General features: G+C 38.6%; 3 protein-coding genes across 5 annotated transcripts in view; 2 read left to right on the top strand and 1 right to left on the bottom strand.

Moving 5' to 3' along the window:
• Positions 1–6: 6 nt before the first annotated feature.
• On the top strand, positions 7–15298 carry UFSP2 (UFM1 specific peptidase 2). 3 transcript variants are annotated; one of them, XM_042014955.1, is made up of 12 exons: positions 7–40; positions 2208–2286; positions 4088–4268; positions 4351–4417; positions 4742–4899; positions 5709–5901; positions 7370–7516; positions 7983–8147; positions 9457–9581; positions 11173–11249; positions 12936–13060; positions 14547–15298. In XM_042014955.1, the coding sequence occupies exons 2-12, from the start codon at positions 2223–2225 to the stop codon at positions 14631–14633; spliced, it is 1389 nt and encodes a 462-aa protein (XP_041870889.1). In that variant the 5' UTR covers positions 7–40; positions 2208–2222; the 3' UTR covers positions 14634–15298. The 3 variants fall into 3 exon arrangements, with proteins under 3 accessions (XP_041870889.1, XP_041870890.1, XP_041870888.1); XM_042014956.1 differs by having other exon boundaries at positions 33–112; positions 4745–4899; XM_042014954.1 differs by having other exon boundaries at positions 33–112.
• Positions 15157–17780, bottom strand: ANKRD37 (ankyrin repeat domain 37). The gene is made up of 5 exons (XM_042014962.1): positions 17649–17780; positions 17164–17316; positions 16385–16476; positions 15686–15915; positions 15157–15405 (listed from the first exon to the last, which is right to left on the bottom strand). The coding sequence occupies exons 1-5, from the start codon at positions 17673–17675 to the stop codon at positions 15392–15394; spliced, it is 516 nt and encodes a 171-aa protein (XP_041870896.1). The 5' UTR covers positions 17676–17780; the 3' UTR covers positions 15157–15391.
• LOC121658268 (LRP2 binding protein) overlaps positions 17524–17818 on the top strand; it is a 15030-nt gene continuing 14735 nt past the window's right edge. Inside the window, exon 1 of the mRNA XM_042014961.1 lies at positions 17524–17610. The gene's annotated coding sequence lies outside the window, so the exon portion shown is untranslated. The remainder of the gene's footprint in view (positions 17611–17818) is intronic.

Genomic DNA, 17818 nt, shown 5'->3' with positions numbered 1-17818 from the left:
GCGGCCGGGCCCGGCCCCCGCGGCGGCGCTGACGGACGTGGTGAGTCCGCCCCTCCCCTGCCCGGCCCCCCTCTCCTCATCCCGGGGAATGGATGGATGGGTGGAAGCCTAGGTAGGTGGGTTGCTGTCCTACCTAGCGGGGAGGGGAGTGTACCCGTTCGGGCTGAGCTAGCGGCGGGGCGGGCTGGGGGCTGGTGTCCCCGCTGCCGGCTGGGAGCTCGGCGGTCGCGTTTGGGCCTCCAGCTCCGGGGGTACCTCGGGGGGGAGGTGCGGAGGCCCGTCGGTCCCCTTTCTGCAGGGCCCAGGTTGTGTCACACGAGGGGCAGTGGCCCCTCCCGCACTGACGCCTTCCTATACCCCCTGCCATTCTTCTTCTCCCTTGGGGGACTGAGCTTGCCTGCCCTTAGTTAGGGATTTGTTGGAAAGCGGTCATCATAGTGGTGCGAGGCGCTTCTCGGTGGTGCCAAGCAATAGGACAAGAGGCAACGGGCAGAACCTGATGCCCAGGAAGTTCCACCTGAATGTGAGAAAGAGCTTCTTCACTGTGCAGTGACTGAGCACTGGAACAGATTGTCCAGAGAGGCTGTGGAGTCTCCCTCACTGGAGATACTCAGGAATTGTCTGGACACAATCCTGTGCAGTGTGCTCTAGGATGACCCTGCTTGAGCAGGGAACTTGGAACAGATGACCTTAACACCAAGATTGTGGGTTTGATCCCCAGTATGGACCATTCATTTAAGAGTAGGGCTCATCATCCTTGTGGTTCCCTTCCAACTCAGAAGATTCTGTGGTTCTGTGACCCACTGTGGTCCCTTCCAGCTTCACCCATTCTGTGATGTCCATGATGAGCCACTATCAAAAGTGGCTCCTTTTGCAGAGCTCTTCTTCTTATTCATGAACATTATTCTTGTGTAGTAATAATTCAAATAAAAAACATCTTTCACATCAACCCAGGCAAACATTTTTTCACATTCTGGCTGGCACTTTTGTGGGTCCCACCCTCCAAGACCCTATTAATGCAGATAAGCTGGTTATCTAAAATACTTCATGGTTGTGCTTCAGAAACCAAACTGCTTCTTGGCACTCCAGAATCACTGAAACCTGAAAATCCTTCACCAGCGGATAAACTGTAGTAGATGATTATATTTTCAAGGCCTGCATATTTTGCATATTTCTCTTTAGAATGCTTTTAATGGAAAGAAAATCAGTCCTATGTTTTGACGTTTTTATTTCATGAGTAGCAATAGCATTGCACTTTGTAACCAACTGGTTGTGCAATAAGTCTTTCCAAAGGGTCCTAGTATAATTATTTTTACAGGTGCTTGGTGGTGTTTTGGAGCAGCTAAAGCTGTTAACCATTCTTTCTGTGGACTGTTAGACTGAGCAGTACCTACACTCATCTGTCACCTTTTGTTCCTCTCTGTACTGCCACAGCTGCTTTTGTCTGGTACATTGAACTTTAGTAGGGATTGATCTGTCTGAAAAAGCCCTCTCTAATAGAAGGGTGTTTTTCCATCTGCATGAGTTCTCTGGTGAAGTTCAAATGTCTGCAGTGAGCAGTTGTGGGGACACAGAGCAGGGGCTTCAGAAGGGGGAAGAAACAGCTGGATGGTATCTATGGTGGCATAAGTAGCTCTCCTGTCAAGTGTGAAACTCAGCCTTAGTTCTAGAGGTTGTGTATGTCACCCCCCCCCTTTTTTTTTTTTCTCATTGCCCTGAAACTGTGATTTCCTAACTAATGAATGCATACTTACAGATGTGCCTAGTTACCTTTCTGTTTGGTTCTGTCCTTGCTTTACTTGAGCTGGAAGAGTATTTTTTATATATATATATATATATATATATATATATATATATATATATATATATGTAAGAACTTATATTATGGGAAATATGATATTTGGATTGAAACAATGAGAAACAATGACATTTTACCTAAAGTGTTTCTGTGTGGTAGAAGTATAAAATTACGGCATTTGTGTCTAGGTAGGAAATGTGTTCCAAGGTGTAATTGAGGTGCTGATTGCAGTGACTGTGCCCTGCTGCACCACTCACTTCCCTGTTTACTCACTGGCCTTCTGTAACCTTAACAGCTGCAGTAATTGCTGGTGTGCTTGCACACTGTGGTATAACAGTAGTCAGCTGTGGCTTGAGAGAAGGCATGTGGAAATGGCTGTTCATTTTCGTTGCTTCTTTTTTCTCCTTAGGTAATTCTAGAAGCTATGGATATACTCTTCAGAATAAGAGGAGGCTTGGATCTTGCATTTCAGCTTGGAACTACTGATGGTGTGTCTATAAGACTAATAGATTTCCTAATACTTATATAAACTTTTATTAAGAAACTATTTATTATATTTATTTTCTTAGCATTTCACCAGGGTTAAGTGCTTCTTCAGAAACGTGTAATGATTAAGTGCAAAATATTATTCTTTATCTCCGTAAATTTTCTGAGTTTTTTTCCATCTTATCTTTTTTGTTTTAATTTGAAATAAACTTTACATTGACATTTTAAACTAATTTCCTTTGCATATACTTCTTACTTATGGATGTGTTATTGGGACCACTTTTCAGCTTGAAGCCAAAGGTGACCCTGAAATTTTAAGCAAACTTAAAACTTTAAGGCAATGAATTTGGTTATAACAGGACTGTATTAATAATACAATTTTGAGACTGTGGTCCAATCTTTCTAGAGAAATAGAGGAGAGGAACAAGCTAACTAGTCACTCTACTGAATTTAGGGATTGTCTACTGCAATTCCATGTGATAGCAAGGGACTAGTCCATATGGCATTAAGGGGCTCCTCTGGTCCCACATTGTTACAGTAAGGTGACATTCTCTTCAGAAAGCCTGCTCAGGGCTGTCAGTGGCCATTGAGCTGTTGTAGGGCAGGACGGGGAAGGAGGCTGGTTTTAGCTCCACTCTCAGTCGTTCTGCATTTTAAAAGGACATGTCTCTAGTAGAAACTCTGAATTCTGTCTAGTGAACCTTGATAAGGAACTTGATCTTATTTGAGTTCATGATGTGGAGCAGAAGTGTTGAATAGATTGACCTAATCCAAAGCAGCATTTTGTGAGTTGCATCCTCAGAGAAGGGTTACTCGTTTGACATTGTGTACAGTGTTTTGAATTTTGTAACCACAGTGAAGCAGGCTGATGTTTGAATTGTCCGAGTGCATGGTATTCACACCTCTTAGTGTGTAAATATGGCATACTGTTCCCTTTCAAGGGCAGTGAGGTTTTTCTTTTGGAGCAATTTTCCTTTGACTTTTCTAATAATGTAGTTTTTACAGACTTCTAGTACAAAAGTTATCTAATAGTGACCAAATTTAAGTTAATGCATCAGAGAGATACAGCATGGTCTTTGATAGCTTGTTAGGCTTTTTAAACTTATTGTATTCAAATTAATGGTTTTTAACCTTCACAGTGAGGAAAAAAACATGGCTAATGTGCCAAAGTTACTCTGTCATATCCTATATTGTCATATCCAGTATTGGTTCAGGTTGTAAGGTCTGGGTTAAATACTTTACAAGAACTGAAAGACAACTGTATATACCAGTAATAAAATTTCAGGCAAACCAGACTGTGGCTTACAGGTTTATGTTGGCCAAAATTTGGTCCTCAGTTGGAATGTAGGCCCTGCTTTTCCAAAGGTTTCTCTGGTTTTGGTTTGTATTTCTGAACAATGATCCAAAGTCAAAAACATGTGACTCAGATTGAATCTTTCCAGGTTTTTTTCAAAAGCCTGAATATACATAAAAGTCTGTACATAGAAGTTTGTTTGCAGGTGTAGGCTTGGTTAAGAGTTATTAGATGTGGTAAGTGACTGCAGAGTAGGTTATTCTGTAAATTTGACAGCATGTGAGAGAAACAGTACACTTTTTTTCAGGGAGGTGTGAATGTGAACATTTGAGACACACCTGCTAAGTGAAATCTTACCTCAGTTTTTGTTTGCCCAGTCATTTTTCTGATCATAACAGCACTTGAATCTTTATTCCAAGTCAAAACAACTTTATTAAATGTATGCCCAGTAGCTATTAAAAAATGGTGAGGGAATTTTCTAGGCTAATTATATCCTTGCTGTGTTTCAGAGGCATCAACAAAAAAGGCACTAGGATATGTTTTCAGTGATCTTGAAAACAAACTGTCCTCAGAGGTTCTTGTATTCAGAATTTGCCACAGTCCAGTCTATGTGTGGCCTAACAATGGTATGACCACAGTTCCAGAGCTGACTGATGAGTCTGCTTGTAAGGAGATAAGACGATTTATACAGTGAGTATATTTAAAAACTGGGGGGCAGGGTTAAGAGATTAATTTCCTATTATAGAAATTTCTCTTTTTGTTGATAATTCAGATTTGATCAAGATGATGAGACCAAACGAAAGCTTGGCAAAAAAAAGGATAAAAAGTTACAGGATACGGTATGTTTCTCAGCCACTAATAAATTATATAAGACAAATTATTATTTAAACATTTTAAAAGTTACCCTTCCTAGGTTTTTCTGTACACAAATAGGCATTGACATGACTTAAAAGAATGCTTTTAAAGTCATTGAGACTCAACATGAATGCAGAAATCCACCTATGGTAGATCAACACATAGAAGTTTGTCTTTAACATTACCAGCTTTTTTTAAACTCAAGTATTTAATTCCTGAGTTTGATACCAAATATCTGCAATCTTACTTTTCCCTTCTTGGTGCATGTGTAGTTGGAGATGTACTATTGGTGTCTTTATTCTCTGCAGCAGCAGATCATCAATGTAGACCTCATGTTGGAAATGACATCTTCATTAGCTGCTTTGGCTCCAGTCATTGAAAGGGAAAAGAAGGAACACCACTACATAAATATGACATTGCCAGTTGATGTTGTTGTATCTGTTTCTCCAGAAGAACCATGGGGAAAGTAAGTGTTATCCTGAACTTGCAATTTTTCAGCTTCATTTCTGCATTTGCTTGAAATAATGAAGTAAAACTATATCATTCATCAGTTTAATGAAAAGTATATAGCATTTTTGTGATGTACTTTTAACTGTGTAAATAATAAAAGCTTGTGTTGAGAGCTGTTAACTTTAATAATCTTGAGACATGATCCTTTTGCTGTCTATAAAAAATTCAGTTTATCAATGTCTGGCAGATTTGATAACTCATAACCATTGCTTAGCAAGGAATTGAGAAAGTCAGGAAGATGTTCTACAAATTCTTGTATGTGAGGTGTATAAAAGTGAGAGTTGGGGTGTATTTGATGAGTCTTTGTAATCTCAGCCTTACATTAGGGGCTGCAGCTGGGTAGGTACAGATGGAAAACATTTGAGTCTGCCTCTGTATTTTTTCCTTGCATTTTTTCCATAGGTTTTGACTCAGAGTGACACTAACTGGAGTGGATAGAATGCAAAAAAAAAAAAAATTAGTCATATATGTAACTTTTATTTATTGGCAAATGCTCATACTGATTGTGTCTCTGATACAAGAGCAGGGTAGCTGCATTTTGGAGGATTGAATCACTAGGAATTCGTTTCTGTGTGCAGACAAGCTTTGAGTAAGGCACGGTTGGGCTCTGCCTTTCCCTGTGGGAGCAGAAGCACTGAAGTAGTGCAGTCATCTGCACTATCAGGTCAGACATGCATTTAGGTATTGTATAACTCACAGCTGTGAGAAAAAATGGTTCACCATTGCTGCTCTACTTTTTAAAATATTCTCCCTTGTACTTTGCAGGGTACAAAATCTCCTAGTGAAAGCAATTCATGGGCAATTAACTGACATGGAAAGATGTATCATGAAATATGTGAAGGGAACATCAATTGTGGTACCAGAACAATTTCATTTCATGTTACCAGGAAAAAATCACCTTGTAACCATCTCATATCCTACAGGTATTTCAGATGATCAGCTGGAAAGTTACAGAAAGGTAAAGCCAACAAACTGTAACAGAACCTGATCTTTTCTTTTTATTTTTATTTACTATAATTGAAGCAGTGGTAAAGCTTTCCATTTAGTCAATGTAGAATAAATACTAGGATACTGCTTTTTTTTATAATTTATTTTTACTATAACCAAAGCATTATACTGAATGTGGAAACTTGATTTATTAGAAGTTATTTTATAGAATGTGCCAGATCTCATTTTTGTAAGGGAACAATAGAAACTTTAAAAGTACATAAAAATTGGTTGATAAAGATTCTGTCTAAATTATACTTCCAGTACAGTATTCTTTGAATTTCTCCACTTCTATGGTAGAACATCAGTTTACTTTTGGTGTGTTACTACATTCAGGTTTTAACACACGTCCTGAAAAGGTTAGTATTGGGGGGGGATTGTTTGTTTTGGTTTTTTTCTTGTGGTTTTGTGGGGTTTTTGTCTGTTTGTTTGGAGGGGGTTGCTTTTTGTAGCTCACAGCTGACCAGGCTTAGCTAGTTTTTGGCTTATTTTTGCCTTCTGGGTGGCACACCTAGAAAAGAGAATACGGATGAGGTGGAAAAATATTGAGATGCAGCAGTCCTTTCAGGTTGAGGCTGATACCAGTCCAGGTCACACAGTTTCATGTATTGAGAGCAGGGAAAGAATATTCTTCAGCTTAAAGGTGTAGAAGCTGTGGGGACTTTACATTTTCTTCTTCTGTGTGAAGCATTACACGGTGTGTAAAACCCAATCTAGCCTTGTGTTTGCAGAGGCCTCAGGCACTGGTGGCACTGTTTGCGTTTCCTGCTCTCTGTCTGCTGTTCACTGTTAGCCACTGATGGGAAGTGTCAGTGCAGCTCCTGTAGCTGGGTTCAGTGCTGGGTCATCTGCCTAAAATGTATTACCCACATTACACACATTATGCTAGATGATCTCATCATTCCTTTCACTTTTAAGCTCAGTGAAATAAGACAATGTATCTCTTTAAATGTGGCTGCTGTGCAACAAACAGCTTAAGAAATTTAAAAATAGACTGAATCTGTTTGAACTATAAGCCCAATATCTTTACTTTGTCTCAGTACGTGTTCCAATATCAGTTAAGATTACAATTTGGTGTGTGTATCTACATTACTGTGTTGATAAAACTGTAATCCTTTTCTATGATGGTGTATTTTATCATATTTTCGTAACAAACCTGTCACTCATGGTATCTTCAGTGGGGCCCCAGCAGCAGGTGTTATGTAACAGGGCTGCATAAAATAGTGGGCCGTTTAGATAGGAGGTAAGCCTGCATGAGCTTCCTTGGAGAGGTGAGGTCTAGTAGTAAACATACCTGCTGAATGTTTAATTAAGCGTATTTTAATAATTTGCTAAGCTATGCTGTTAAAATTATGTCTTTATTGCTACTTACAATGTGATCTTTCTTTTAATCCAACATTTGAATTGTGTTTCTTATTTTTATTTGAACTTGCATGTAGGAATTGCATGGGTTATACAATCTGCCTTGTGACAGACCATATTTCAAGAGAGCAAATGCTTATCATTTTCCAGATGAACCATATAAAGATGGATATCTCAGAAATCCACATTTACATCTTAGTTCACCTGGCATGGAGTCTGGTATGGTAAGTTTAAATTGAAACATTTTGCAGAAAGTACCTTTTTATTTTAACTGAGAATTTTTTTTATTGAAATAAGTAATTTAGATAGTCAGTGATGTGTAGATGAGAAAGTGAAATAATTGGCTTGACCTTTTAAGCAAAAGGGCTCCTCTGCACAAAATGGCATTGCTTTAATTTGCTGTATTTGTCCCAAAGAAATTGGATTTTCTTGGGAAAATAATGTACACATTTTTAGCGTATATTCTGAAAAGTTTCTCAGAACCAGGACAAGAAACTAAAACTGTGAACAGAGAAGTTTAGGAGACAAAAACAGGCAGAGTAATCATGTATGAATAATGACCCTTCAAATCTTCCCAAGATTTGCAGTCCCCAACTGAAAACTTTACAGTGCAAGCGACAGGTTATATGACTTCTCTGAAAACTGATGCAAGTGTGATCAGATGCTTCTGTGTTCTCTCCTGCTGTGCAGATTTATTTAGTACAAGGTGTGTACAGTTACCACCACTATATGCAGGATCGCATCGATGACAGTGGCTGGGGCTGTGCCTATCGGTCTTTGCAGACAATCTGTTCTTGGTTCAAGCACCAAGGCTACATGGATAGACCTATACCCACACACAAGGAAATTCAACAGGTACAGAATATTTAAGATTATTTTATGCATATTTGTCTAGAAAGGTTTGTGTAGGTTATTTTTTAAATGTCAAATTCATACATTTTAGAATTTGGATTTGTGGGACTTTTTTGTCCCTTAAATTGAACTGGTGGTTCTGAATTGTTTATCTGTGTTGGGTGACATTATCTGTACAAATAAGATACCTTAAAATAGTCTTTTAAATGTTTCCTTGGAGTAAAATTCTATTAGAAGCTGTGATACGACATTTTCAGTGGTTTTGTCAAGTGAAAAGAGACCAAAGAACCCAATGTGTCATGCTAAAATCAGTTTTAAAACTGGCTGTCATATTAAGTGACAGCTGGATTAGTTCCCAGATGCTACACATGAATTTACTGACACCTTTTGCAGCTTTGCCATTGACAGTAGTGTGCTCTTCCTGATTTTTGAACTCTCCTTCACTTCTTTTTCTGTTTTGAATTCAAATGCATACTTGAATATGTTCATTTCTGTTAACAGCACTGAAGTAAAACTGTAGGCTTGTAGCTAATACCCATACTTGGATATGCCTATCAAGGAATACTGCAGTTACCTTCAGTCTTCTAAATGTAATTCTTTGTGTTACATTTATTTACTGAACATTTTCAGTAAAATTTAATTCATTCCATTAAAAAAATTTTATCATATGTAGCAGGGATGTGAACACTAAAGGTAAAACTGCATTACCTGAACATTTCTCAATCCGCACCCGAATGCTATCGAAGTCTGTGCACTCCTGTAGTACTTTTGGGCATCTAAAAGAGGGCAGTAGCCTACAGGAGACCTTATGGGCTTTGTGTCCTGAGCAGAAAAGGCCCCTCTCAAGTGCTGCATGTAACCTACAAGTCTCAGAATGAAAAAGAGTTTAAAATAAACCATAACCTTTGACATGTGTCAGTGGCCTCTTCCTCAGAGCACTGTTTTATGGATCCTTTCCTGAGTGCTTTGAATAGAAATCCAAGCTTATCAGTCTATGAAATGGCTTCTGCAGTGTACAAATAACACTCTCCATTATTAAACAGTTCAGTGGTTACCCTCCCAGCCTGAAGTCTGCCTGTGGACCTGGGGTTATAGTCTCTGCTCATGGACACAGTTCTGCATTACTGCTCAAAGGGGCATTTCCAAAACAGAACCACAATGATGAATTCAACATTCATTGGTCTGCTTTTGACCATCTAGGTTCAAAACACATGCCCATATATATAAACCAACTTTTTTCACAAAAAGTGGTGAAATTCCCTACTATATGTTGTTGATACTTGGATTTCTTCCTCATTATGATGTTGCAAAGGCACTGGTTGATGCTGGAGACAAGCCTGCGGCATTTGTTGGGTCACGGCAATGGATTGGTTCAATTGAGGTACAGCTTGTTTTGAATCAGCTTTTTGGAATAACATCCAAAATATTATTTGTCAGGTAAGAATCACTACCTGTTTAGTAGCTTGGTAATTGCTAAAAAGACTGAATGCCTTAAAATGCAAATCATGATTACAGTACATGGGAGAAGAGGGATAATTAAAGAGATAATAAGTCTTTTAAGAATTCCTTGCTTATAAAGCCTGTATTCCACCTTTAGTTGTGCTAAGTGCTTACAGATGAAGGTGGTGTTAAATTTCTTGGGAGCTTGGAGTTCCAGTTTCCAGTTCCTATAAATTGCTTAATAATATGCAAGTTGCCCAGTTTTATAACGCAATGGTCTAATGCTTCCACAAGAAATGTGGCTCCCATTGGGTGTGCTCAATCTATAAATTGCTTAATGATATGCAAACTGATCTGGAATTCAGCCTTTTCCTTTGAACCACAAACATAATTTTTGATGCAGGCACACAGTCTGATGACCACAGAGAACTGAATGCGCACTGACAAATAAATTATTGCTGCAGCCACAGGCCTAGCTTGTGAGTTTAGGATTGAGGCAAATTGTTGAGAAGTCTGGAAAATAATGTTCTCCTTTTTGTGTTTGTGTGGCAAATAAAGCAAGGAATTTGTTTCCATTCTGACAATCTGATGCTCTCATACACAATGAAGGACCCTATGAAGATATTTGGGACAAAAAGAATAATCTTTAGCATTTATCAAAAGAAAAATCACCATATTTTTATCATTTAGGCACCACTAAGCTAGTACTAAGCAGACTAACAAATCCTTACACATGTGATAAATACAATCATGAAATTAAGAGCATATACTAACAGTGTGTATGAAAATAAAGTCAAAATACTTCTCATGTGTTAAGTTTATTTAGAGTAAAATCACAGTGTAGATATTCTAAAAGAGCATGGTGATGGGGATCCTTAATGTTATGAAAATAGTTCAGGTCTTCAATATTTTAATAATTTTTTTTGTTCCAGAGCTTGTACTGGCAGATCATCCACCTATTATTTATAGCAGCTGGGGCAGGCCCTGCCAGTAGGAAGATTTTCATTCCTGCATATGAACTGAGTAGAATTGTTCATAGTGCTGCTACAAGGGAGCACCAGTTTTTTTCAGTGTTATGAAAAACCAACATCAGTACCGTGCTGGGAAGAAGAAACAATCATGCAGCTTTTTCAGCTGGTCACTGGCATTTTTGCCTTGGGCTTATTTCCAGCTAACATCTCTAATTCCTTATGGAAATAAGACATCACAGCTGCACTAGCAACACCGGTACTGGAACCATTATCATAAATGCACCGTTTCTCAGAGTTCCAGTTTTGTATTCTGACTGCATTTAATCCATTCTCTCTGCTTGGAAAGTGGGCACACAGACTTTCATTGGGTTTTAAAAAGATTAGCCACTATATAAAGAAATATAAAGACAAAATAGTAAAAATGTCTGTATTAATTTCCTCACCTAGCTACTAGACCTTGTGTTAGAAAACGTTTTTCAGATTGTCTCAGGAAGTTTACGAAGGAATAATCCAAGTGACTTTCTAATCAGTTGTCTATGCAGTGAACAAGTCTAATGAATAATTAGAGAAGTAAGCCTAGTGAGAATGACAAATCTATTATTGTTCTTCTTACCTAGCCAGGGTTCTGAACTAGCACTGCAGGGAAGAGAGCTTGCTAATCATTTCAAGACTGAGGGAACTCCAATTATGATTGGTAAGTGCTTGAGAGTTGAAGAATGCTAATGAAAGTGCATGGCCTCCCTGTGCTGAGTTTCATTTAAATTAGAACCCATTTAATTTACTGTTCAAGAGTTAATCAAAACTGTAGATGAACTAAAAATTACAGTATTCCCAAGGTAGCTTTGAAAATTACACAATTTAGTTTGGCTGGTATCTTTTTAATTCAGTATTTCTTTCAAACTCAGTATTAAACATGGTAACAAAAGTCAGTCTAAATGGTGTTTTCATAAATTGCTATTAAGTCAGAACATTCTCTACAGGAGCAGAAGTTCATAGAGTTCCCCAGAACTTCCCCTCAGAGAACAGTACTGTTTATCTGGCTTGGAAGAGAAGGGTATTTTCCAAATTTGATTTAAGACCAGTTTTAATAATCTGAAATATTGGTAAGAGAAGAAGTTCCATTTGTAAGAATACTGTGACATTAACTGAACTATTTCCATGCTGTGTTTTAGGAAATTAGTAATACTGATATTATTATTTTCAACTTTAATAAAATTAATTTTAGCAATTTTTGCAATCTGTATTTGGCATTACATAATACAGTGTAAGTTTCTCAAAATATAGGTGCCAGAAGTCCAGACTTTGGTATGGTGATGGTTTAGATCAGATATTAGGAAGAAATGTCTCCCTGTGAGGGTGGTGAGACACCAGAACAGGCTGCCCAGAGAAGCTCTGGGTGCCCCAAGGCCACGGGAGTGGCCCAAGGCTCAAGGCCAGGTTGAATGGAGCTTTGAGCAACCTGGTCTAGTGGGAGGTGACCTGCCCATGGCAGGGGTGTTGGAAGTAGGTGATGCTTAAGGTCCCTTACAACCCAAACCATTCAATGAGTCAATTAAATATTCTTGGCCTTCCAGCAGTCTTTTTGTCTGAATTTCAAGAATGTAGAATCCTATATTGAAAAATCTTTTAGTCTATAACTTATCCATCCCTGTAATGCTCTCTTGTAGATGGCTTTAATTTTGTTGTTGTTGGAGGGTTGGAGATTGGCTTTTTGAGGGTGCGTTTTGGGGATTGGTTTTGCTTGTATTCTTCCAGGGATTTTGTAATCCCTACCTGCTGTGTGGAGCTATTACTACAATATTGCAGGGACATAAAGTATTGCATGTTATCTGAAAGAAACATGCAAGAGTTGACCTGTGCCCATCTCATCAAAATATGCCCTTTTCCTGTTTGCAGGCTGGAAATCAGAATTTACTATTCTGCCCCTGATATTCATTGATGTAACTTTGTAGAAAACAGCAGATAAACCTTACCCAGAAATCCTGATTTCTGTTCTAATTTCAGTCTTTCTACCACCAGGAAATTTTACAGGTTTCTTTTCTACAGTTAGGTTTCTTTAAAGAAAAAGTGCAAAAGAGATGTTTGAAATATTCTTGACTTCATCTGGTGGAAGTGTTGAGGATTTAACCTGCCTTGCTTGGAAGAAATTTGGAAAATAAATTCTCTACTTATTTTAGTTACTACAACTAATCTTTCTTAGATGTAGTAAAGATATGTTGTTTAATAATGTGAAGAATCCTATGTCAGACACTTTCAGAATTATCGTGATAACCAAGTTAATATGTTAATAGAAGGTTTTGATGTACTTTTATTTAACCCTTGTACATTAAGTCAATCTCAGTGAAAAAAAACTTAGCAATCTGTGTTTCTCCTATTTTAGGTGGAGGTGTTTTGGCTCACACGATATTAGGAGTGGCTTGGAATGAGATTACAGGGCACATAAAATACTTGATTCTAGACCCACATTACACTGGAGGAGAAGATCTGCATGTTATTTTGGAAAAGGTGAGGCTTGATGCACATATATACACACACATTTATGTATATACATGTATTTTGGCATTAAACAGATAATGTCCAGCCAAATACAAACTGGCCATTCTATGGCTTCTCCATTCCTTATGGAAACAGTGCTGACCCCAGTTAACCTGTATACTACAATATGCTAAGTATTGTCAGTTTCTGAAACTTAGTGTCTTTGGAGGAGATGTATCAGATCAGCAAGTACATCAACTTACTATACTGTAAAACAGTGTTCTTTATTTTATCTGAATTCACCCATCTCCCCTTTTACCCAGGAGTATATATGATAAATGTCTTTTGTATTTTGAAAAACCAGAAAATTCTGTTCAGGCAGAAGAAGCAGAGAAGATAATTTATTTTAAATTTTAAAGGTTATTTTAAACATCCTACATTAACCATTCTCAGATCAGACCTTGAACTATGTTCAGAGGGTAGGTACTGAACTGTTTTGAAAATGTGGAGAAACTCTAAAGGGCTCAAGGGTATGTAATGCATTTCCACATTTAAAGCCACCAAAAGGGATGATGCAGCACATTACAAACCAGTAAACATAGTGTCAGAAATGTAAACTCTGAAAGCAGCTAAATCATCCTGTCAGTGCTGGGCAATGAATGTCTTTTCTGTTTCTCATATTAAGTTGCAAATAATAACTTCTATTTAGAATCTTTGATACCCTTGTGTAGGCCTAACAAAAAAAACCCCAAAAAACCAAAACCAACCGAAATAAAAACAACAAAAGAAAAACAAAAACAAGAAAAAAAGCTATTTAAGAAACACTTTGTTGGCCTATAATGGTCAAAGCTTGAAATGAATACAGGAAGAAACAATTTCCAAAGAACATGTAGGACCAAAGGCTGTTACAAATGGTCCAGTGGTCCAGGAGGACAAAGACATGCAGAATCCACTTTCCTCATCAGAAGTGTCTGGGGAGGAACTAAGGTAGACTGTGGGCAGCTCTTTTCTTCAAAAACACCTCCAATAATTGTGTGGTACTCTGCAAACTTAAAAGCTTTGTTAGACTTTCTTTCTCCTGAATCAGGTTGAACAGCACAATTTCTGGTATTAGGAGCTCTGTTTGGGTCTGAAATATCAACTATTACCAAAGAAGGCATGGATTCAGAATGAGAAAAGGAAGCTGTGACAATGGTGGTTTCAGAATAACATTAACCTCTCAGTAGCAGCAGAAGGTAGTGGGGAGGTGGGGATAGGGAGGAGATGATACTTTCTAAGAACTAAGCTGGGGAAGGAGGAAGGGGGAGAGAGTCCCTGTAATGTGTTTTCCATTTATGTGTTTCCAGGCACGTAGAGAACCTTCTGAAAATTGTCATTGCATTCTGTAGACATTTGAAAATAATTCATACAACTTAGATTAGTATGATTAATAAAATAAGAATAGATGCAATAGTAGTAGACAGGAAAACCAGAATTCATAGTAGATTTAAAAGCTATCTTGCTTTTCCTTGGACAGGGCTGGTGTGGATGGAAGGGCCCGGACTTTTGGAACAAGGACACCTATTATAATCTGTGCCTACCTCAACGACCAAAAGCTATTTGAATTCACTCTTACACTGAACGTGCTGAGACAGAATAATAGCTGATGTAGATAAAACTGTCCTGTCATTTATCAAAATAATGCTTTAAGTCAATCAAAACCCAGTTGAAACAGAAATGTTGCTTGAATAACTTAAATTAAGAAACTATTTTTTTTAAATGAAACCTCTAGAAATAAGTTACCTGCTTTGAACTGTATTCCTTACAAATGTATTTATTAGGCAACGAATACTCCATACTTTTCCATAGGACAACTTTGTGTTTATATAGAACTTCTGCTAAAATGTTTGTAGACTCAATGCCAAATCCTTTTGTTTTATGGAATTCTTTCATGACAAAAGGATGAAGTGTCCTCTGCCTTTCAAATTCCATGTAGCCAGCTGTCTTGTCCATTATGAATCTGTTCAAAGGCCTTGTTTGCTGCTGGTACTCTTGATGATGCATTTTAGGAGTGGGAGAAGAATGGCTATATGTACTGAGTTTTATTGATTTTGCTCTCATATTTACACAGAAAAAAAAATGCAAGAGAATTTTTACATGCTCATTTATTTATAGCTGTATGAATACAAGTATTCTAGGGGGGGGAAAAACCTCACAGCATTCTTCTGTAAGAAGTAACAATAAACAAGCTTTCCTCCTTCTCAGAAGGAGACAGTGTCCCAGCACACACATCTGACTGCTCAGTGTATCATCCAGTCATGGTTCTTCAGACTTCAGATTCCCCTTATTTCATGTTGGGATTACAGCTGTTTCTTCTGGCAGCTAGGTGACAAGATCTGTCATAGAAACAAACAAAACAAGTCTGTAGCTACTTCATCAGTACATCAGTAAGAGAACCTATGATTTTTATTTCTTCTGTGTTAAAGTAGCCTCTTAAATGGCATCCCACATGTACTGTCCATTTCCAAGAAGACCCTAACCTTAAATACCAATGCAACTTCATCCTTACTAGCAGGCTTCTAAATCTGACTGCTCTAACACACATTTGTTTTACTTAGATGCTAAAAACATTTTTTAGAATATTCTGAATTGTATTAAACCAACACTATTACACACCATCTGATCTTCTCCTCTTCCTGTTTATGGATCTGCTGTTTTCACTTTCTTGTTTCTGTGCAGTTGGATCCTCTCTCTGCAAGCCATGTTTGTCACTTAGCGAGTGTCCAGACTGTCCTCTCAGTTTCATTGCCTGAGTGTGCTGAATTGTCCTGAGGAACTTGGCACATTCCAGAAAGCCACAATCCAGTGCGAGGTCTGCTGCCGTCTGTCCACTGTTGTTGCACAAGCTGAAATACAGAATTAACAATAACCAATTAAACTGGAATAATGAGCAAGCACTGATTAAGTGTTAATTTAGGCAGATGAATAAAAGTAAGTACAGGGAATCAATACCAAGAAGGTTTGTCAAGGATAGCACAGGGCTTGTAGAGGGGGCAGGTATTAAATTCAAAAAGGAATAATTACTTTAAAATAAATTTGTCATCAGACTGTTACTGGCTTAGCATATCAGAAAGGCAAGAAGGTGAGATTATGATCAGGAATATTCTCTCAGCAGTTGTTACAGAGGTATATAGCTAAACAATAGCATGTGGTCTGTGCTCCTTTGGTGTTTATGTCAGTTGTTAATACTATTAGGGCTATAGTCATGCTCTATTTGCAGCCTTAGCACGCATGTTCTGAGCAAGTTAAATGTACTGCGTAAAAAGCACGTCCTTTGACACTCTTACTGAAGTTACTAAATGTAGCTCAACTTACTCAATTTTAGCATCACCAGCAACAAGGAGAGCAAGACATTCCAAACTCCCAACTTTTGCTGCTTTATGTATCGGGGCTTCTCCAAGGCAATCCTAAAAACGCAATTTAACAATCATTTGAAAGAAGAGGAAGAGGATAAAGCTGTCTTGTCTCCAAAATGACTGTTTATGTATACCAGTCTGTTGTGAGCTGAGAGAGAGATTAAAGGAATATAGCTAGTAAAGTGTACTTGGTAACTGCCGTTAAATATCTAGTGTATTCATCGCCACAAAGTAGAAGTGTTGTCCCCTGCAGTACTCATTGTTTAACCTTTGCCTTTTAAAAGATAACTTACACAGAATACTCTCTGCATCGATTAACAGCATCTCTGAGCACCATTCAGGGATTGCTGTGACCAATAGCTTGCTACCAGCTCAGATGTATGAGGAATTAAACTAAGCAACTAGAGTAAGAATCCTTACATTTACTGGAAGTAGGGACAGAATTTTTGGAGGAAAAATACTCAGTTGTGTAAAAGAATTAAGTTGTTTGGACAGCTGCATGCAGCATTTTAATTGTGAAAATTGAATTATACATTGCAAGTGAAATTGCTAATGCAATATAGACAGGATTTCTGATTCATGCAAGAAGTTACTCTAGAATAAGTAAATCCAATATGCATGCAATACAACTGAGTATAAGAAAAACCTCTTTTAGATAAAAAGTATGTAAATAATATTAAATGGATTTACTGATATGCCAGATTAGAAGTGGAAGGAATAAAATGTATGTGTTCTTACCTGTTGGTTCAGATTTGCTCCTGTCTGCAGTTGCCACAGTAGAAAAAAAGCTTCACCACCACAAGCAGCCAAGTGAGCTGGAGACTGACCAAAGGCATCTGCAGGTGCGTTCACACCGGTTCCTATCTCAAATAAGTTGCTGAAACTACCAGACTGAAACAAGATATCAAAAGAAAAAAAGAAATGTTACTGCCAGTGTAAGCCACGGCAGGTCTCAGAACACTGCATCACAGCAAAAAACATTCCCCTTGCAAATTACTGGATCTTCATGTTCCTTGAGACTGCCTTTTAAATTTTTTTTTTTTATAAAAAGAGCAGTGCAAGAAAGACTTTTTCGGCTTTTAATCTCTTAACCAGAAATACCGATCGACAGCGGCAGCGCCCCAACATTAATAGCAGCAGCTCCAGGCAAACTACACCTCATTCACTTCCGCAGCCGTGCTCCCGGTAAGACAGAACCACAGACAGCCCCTGCCAAAGCTCACCTCTGAAGTGCAGTCCAGCATCAGCATCGCTCCCGTTGCTGGGCGCGGGGCCCTCGGGGCTCGGGGCTGGGGGTCCGAGGCGCGGGTCTGTCCGCGGCCGGCTGCGAGCGCCGGGCCCGCAGCCCCGCCCCGCCGGCCGCACGTAGGCGGCGGCAGCCGCCGCCCGCCAG

Source organism: Corvus kubaryi, unplaced genomic scaffold (assembly GCF_017639235.1).
Source record: "Corvus kubaryi isolate FWS band 111438036 unplaced genomic scaffold, C.kubaryi_AGA036_p1.0 split3-131, whole genome shotgun sequence".
Lineage (NCBI taxonomy): Eukaryota > Metazoa > Chordata > Aves > Passeriformes > Corvidae > Corvus > Corvus kubaryi.
This window is presented reverse-complemented; position numbering and strand designations above follow the sequence as displayed.

Bases quoted from the DNA above. Each gene is read 5' to 3' on its own strand.
- ANKRD37 (XM_042014962.1), bottom strand. From the start codon at position 17,675: ATGCTGATGCTGGACTGCACTTCAGAG. The intron at 17,317-17,648 runs GTGAGCTTTGGC...ATCTTGTTTCAG, and splicing joins TGCTGGACTGCACTTCAGAG to TCTGGTAGTTTCAGCAACTT. The intron at 15,916-16,384 runs GTAAGTTGAGCT...TCTGTATTTCAG, and splicing joins GCTGGTGATGCTAAAATTGA to CTTGTGCAACAACAGTGGAC.
- UFSP2 (XM_042014955.1), top strand. From the start codon at position 2,223: ATGGATATACTCTTCAGAATAAGAGGAGGCTTGGATCTTGCATTTCAG. The intron at 2,287-4,087 runs GTGTGTCTATAA...GCTGTGTTTCAG, and splicing joins TCAGCTTGGAACTACTGATG to AGGCATCAACAAAAAAGGCA. The intron at 11,250-12,935 runs GTAAGTGCTTGA...CTCCTATTTTAG, and splicing joins GGGAACTCCAATTATGATTG to GTGGAGGTGTTTTGGCTCAC.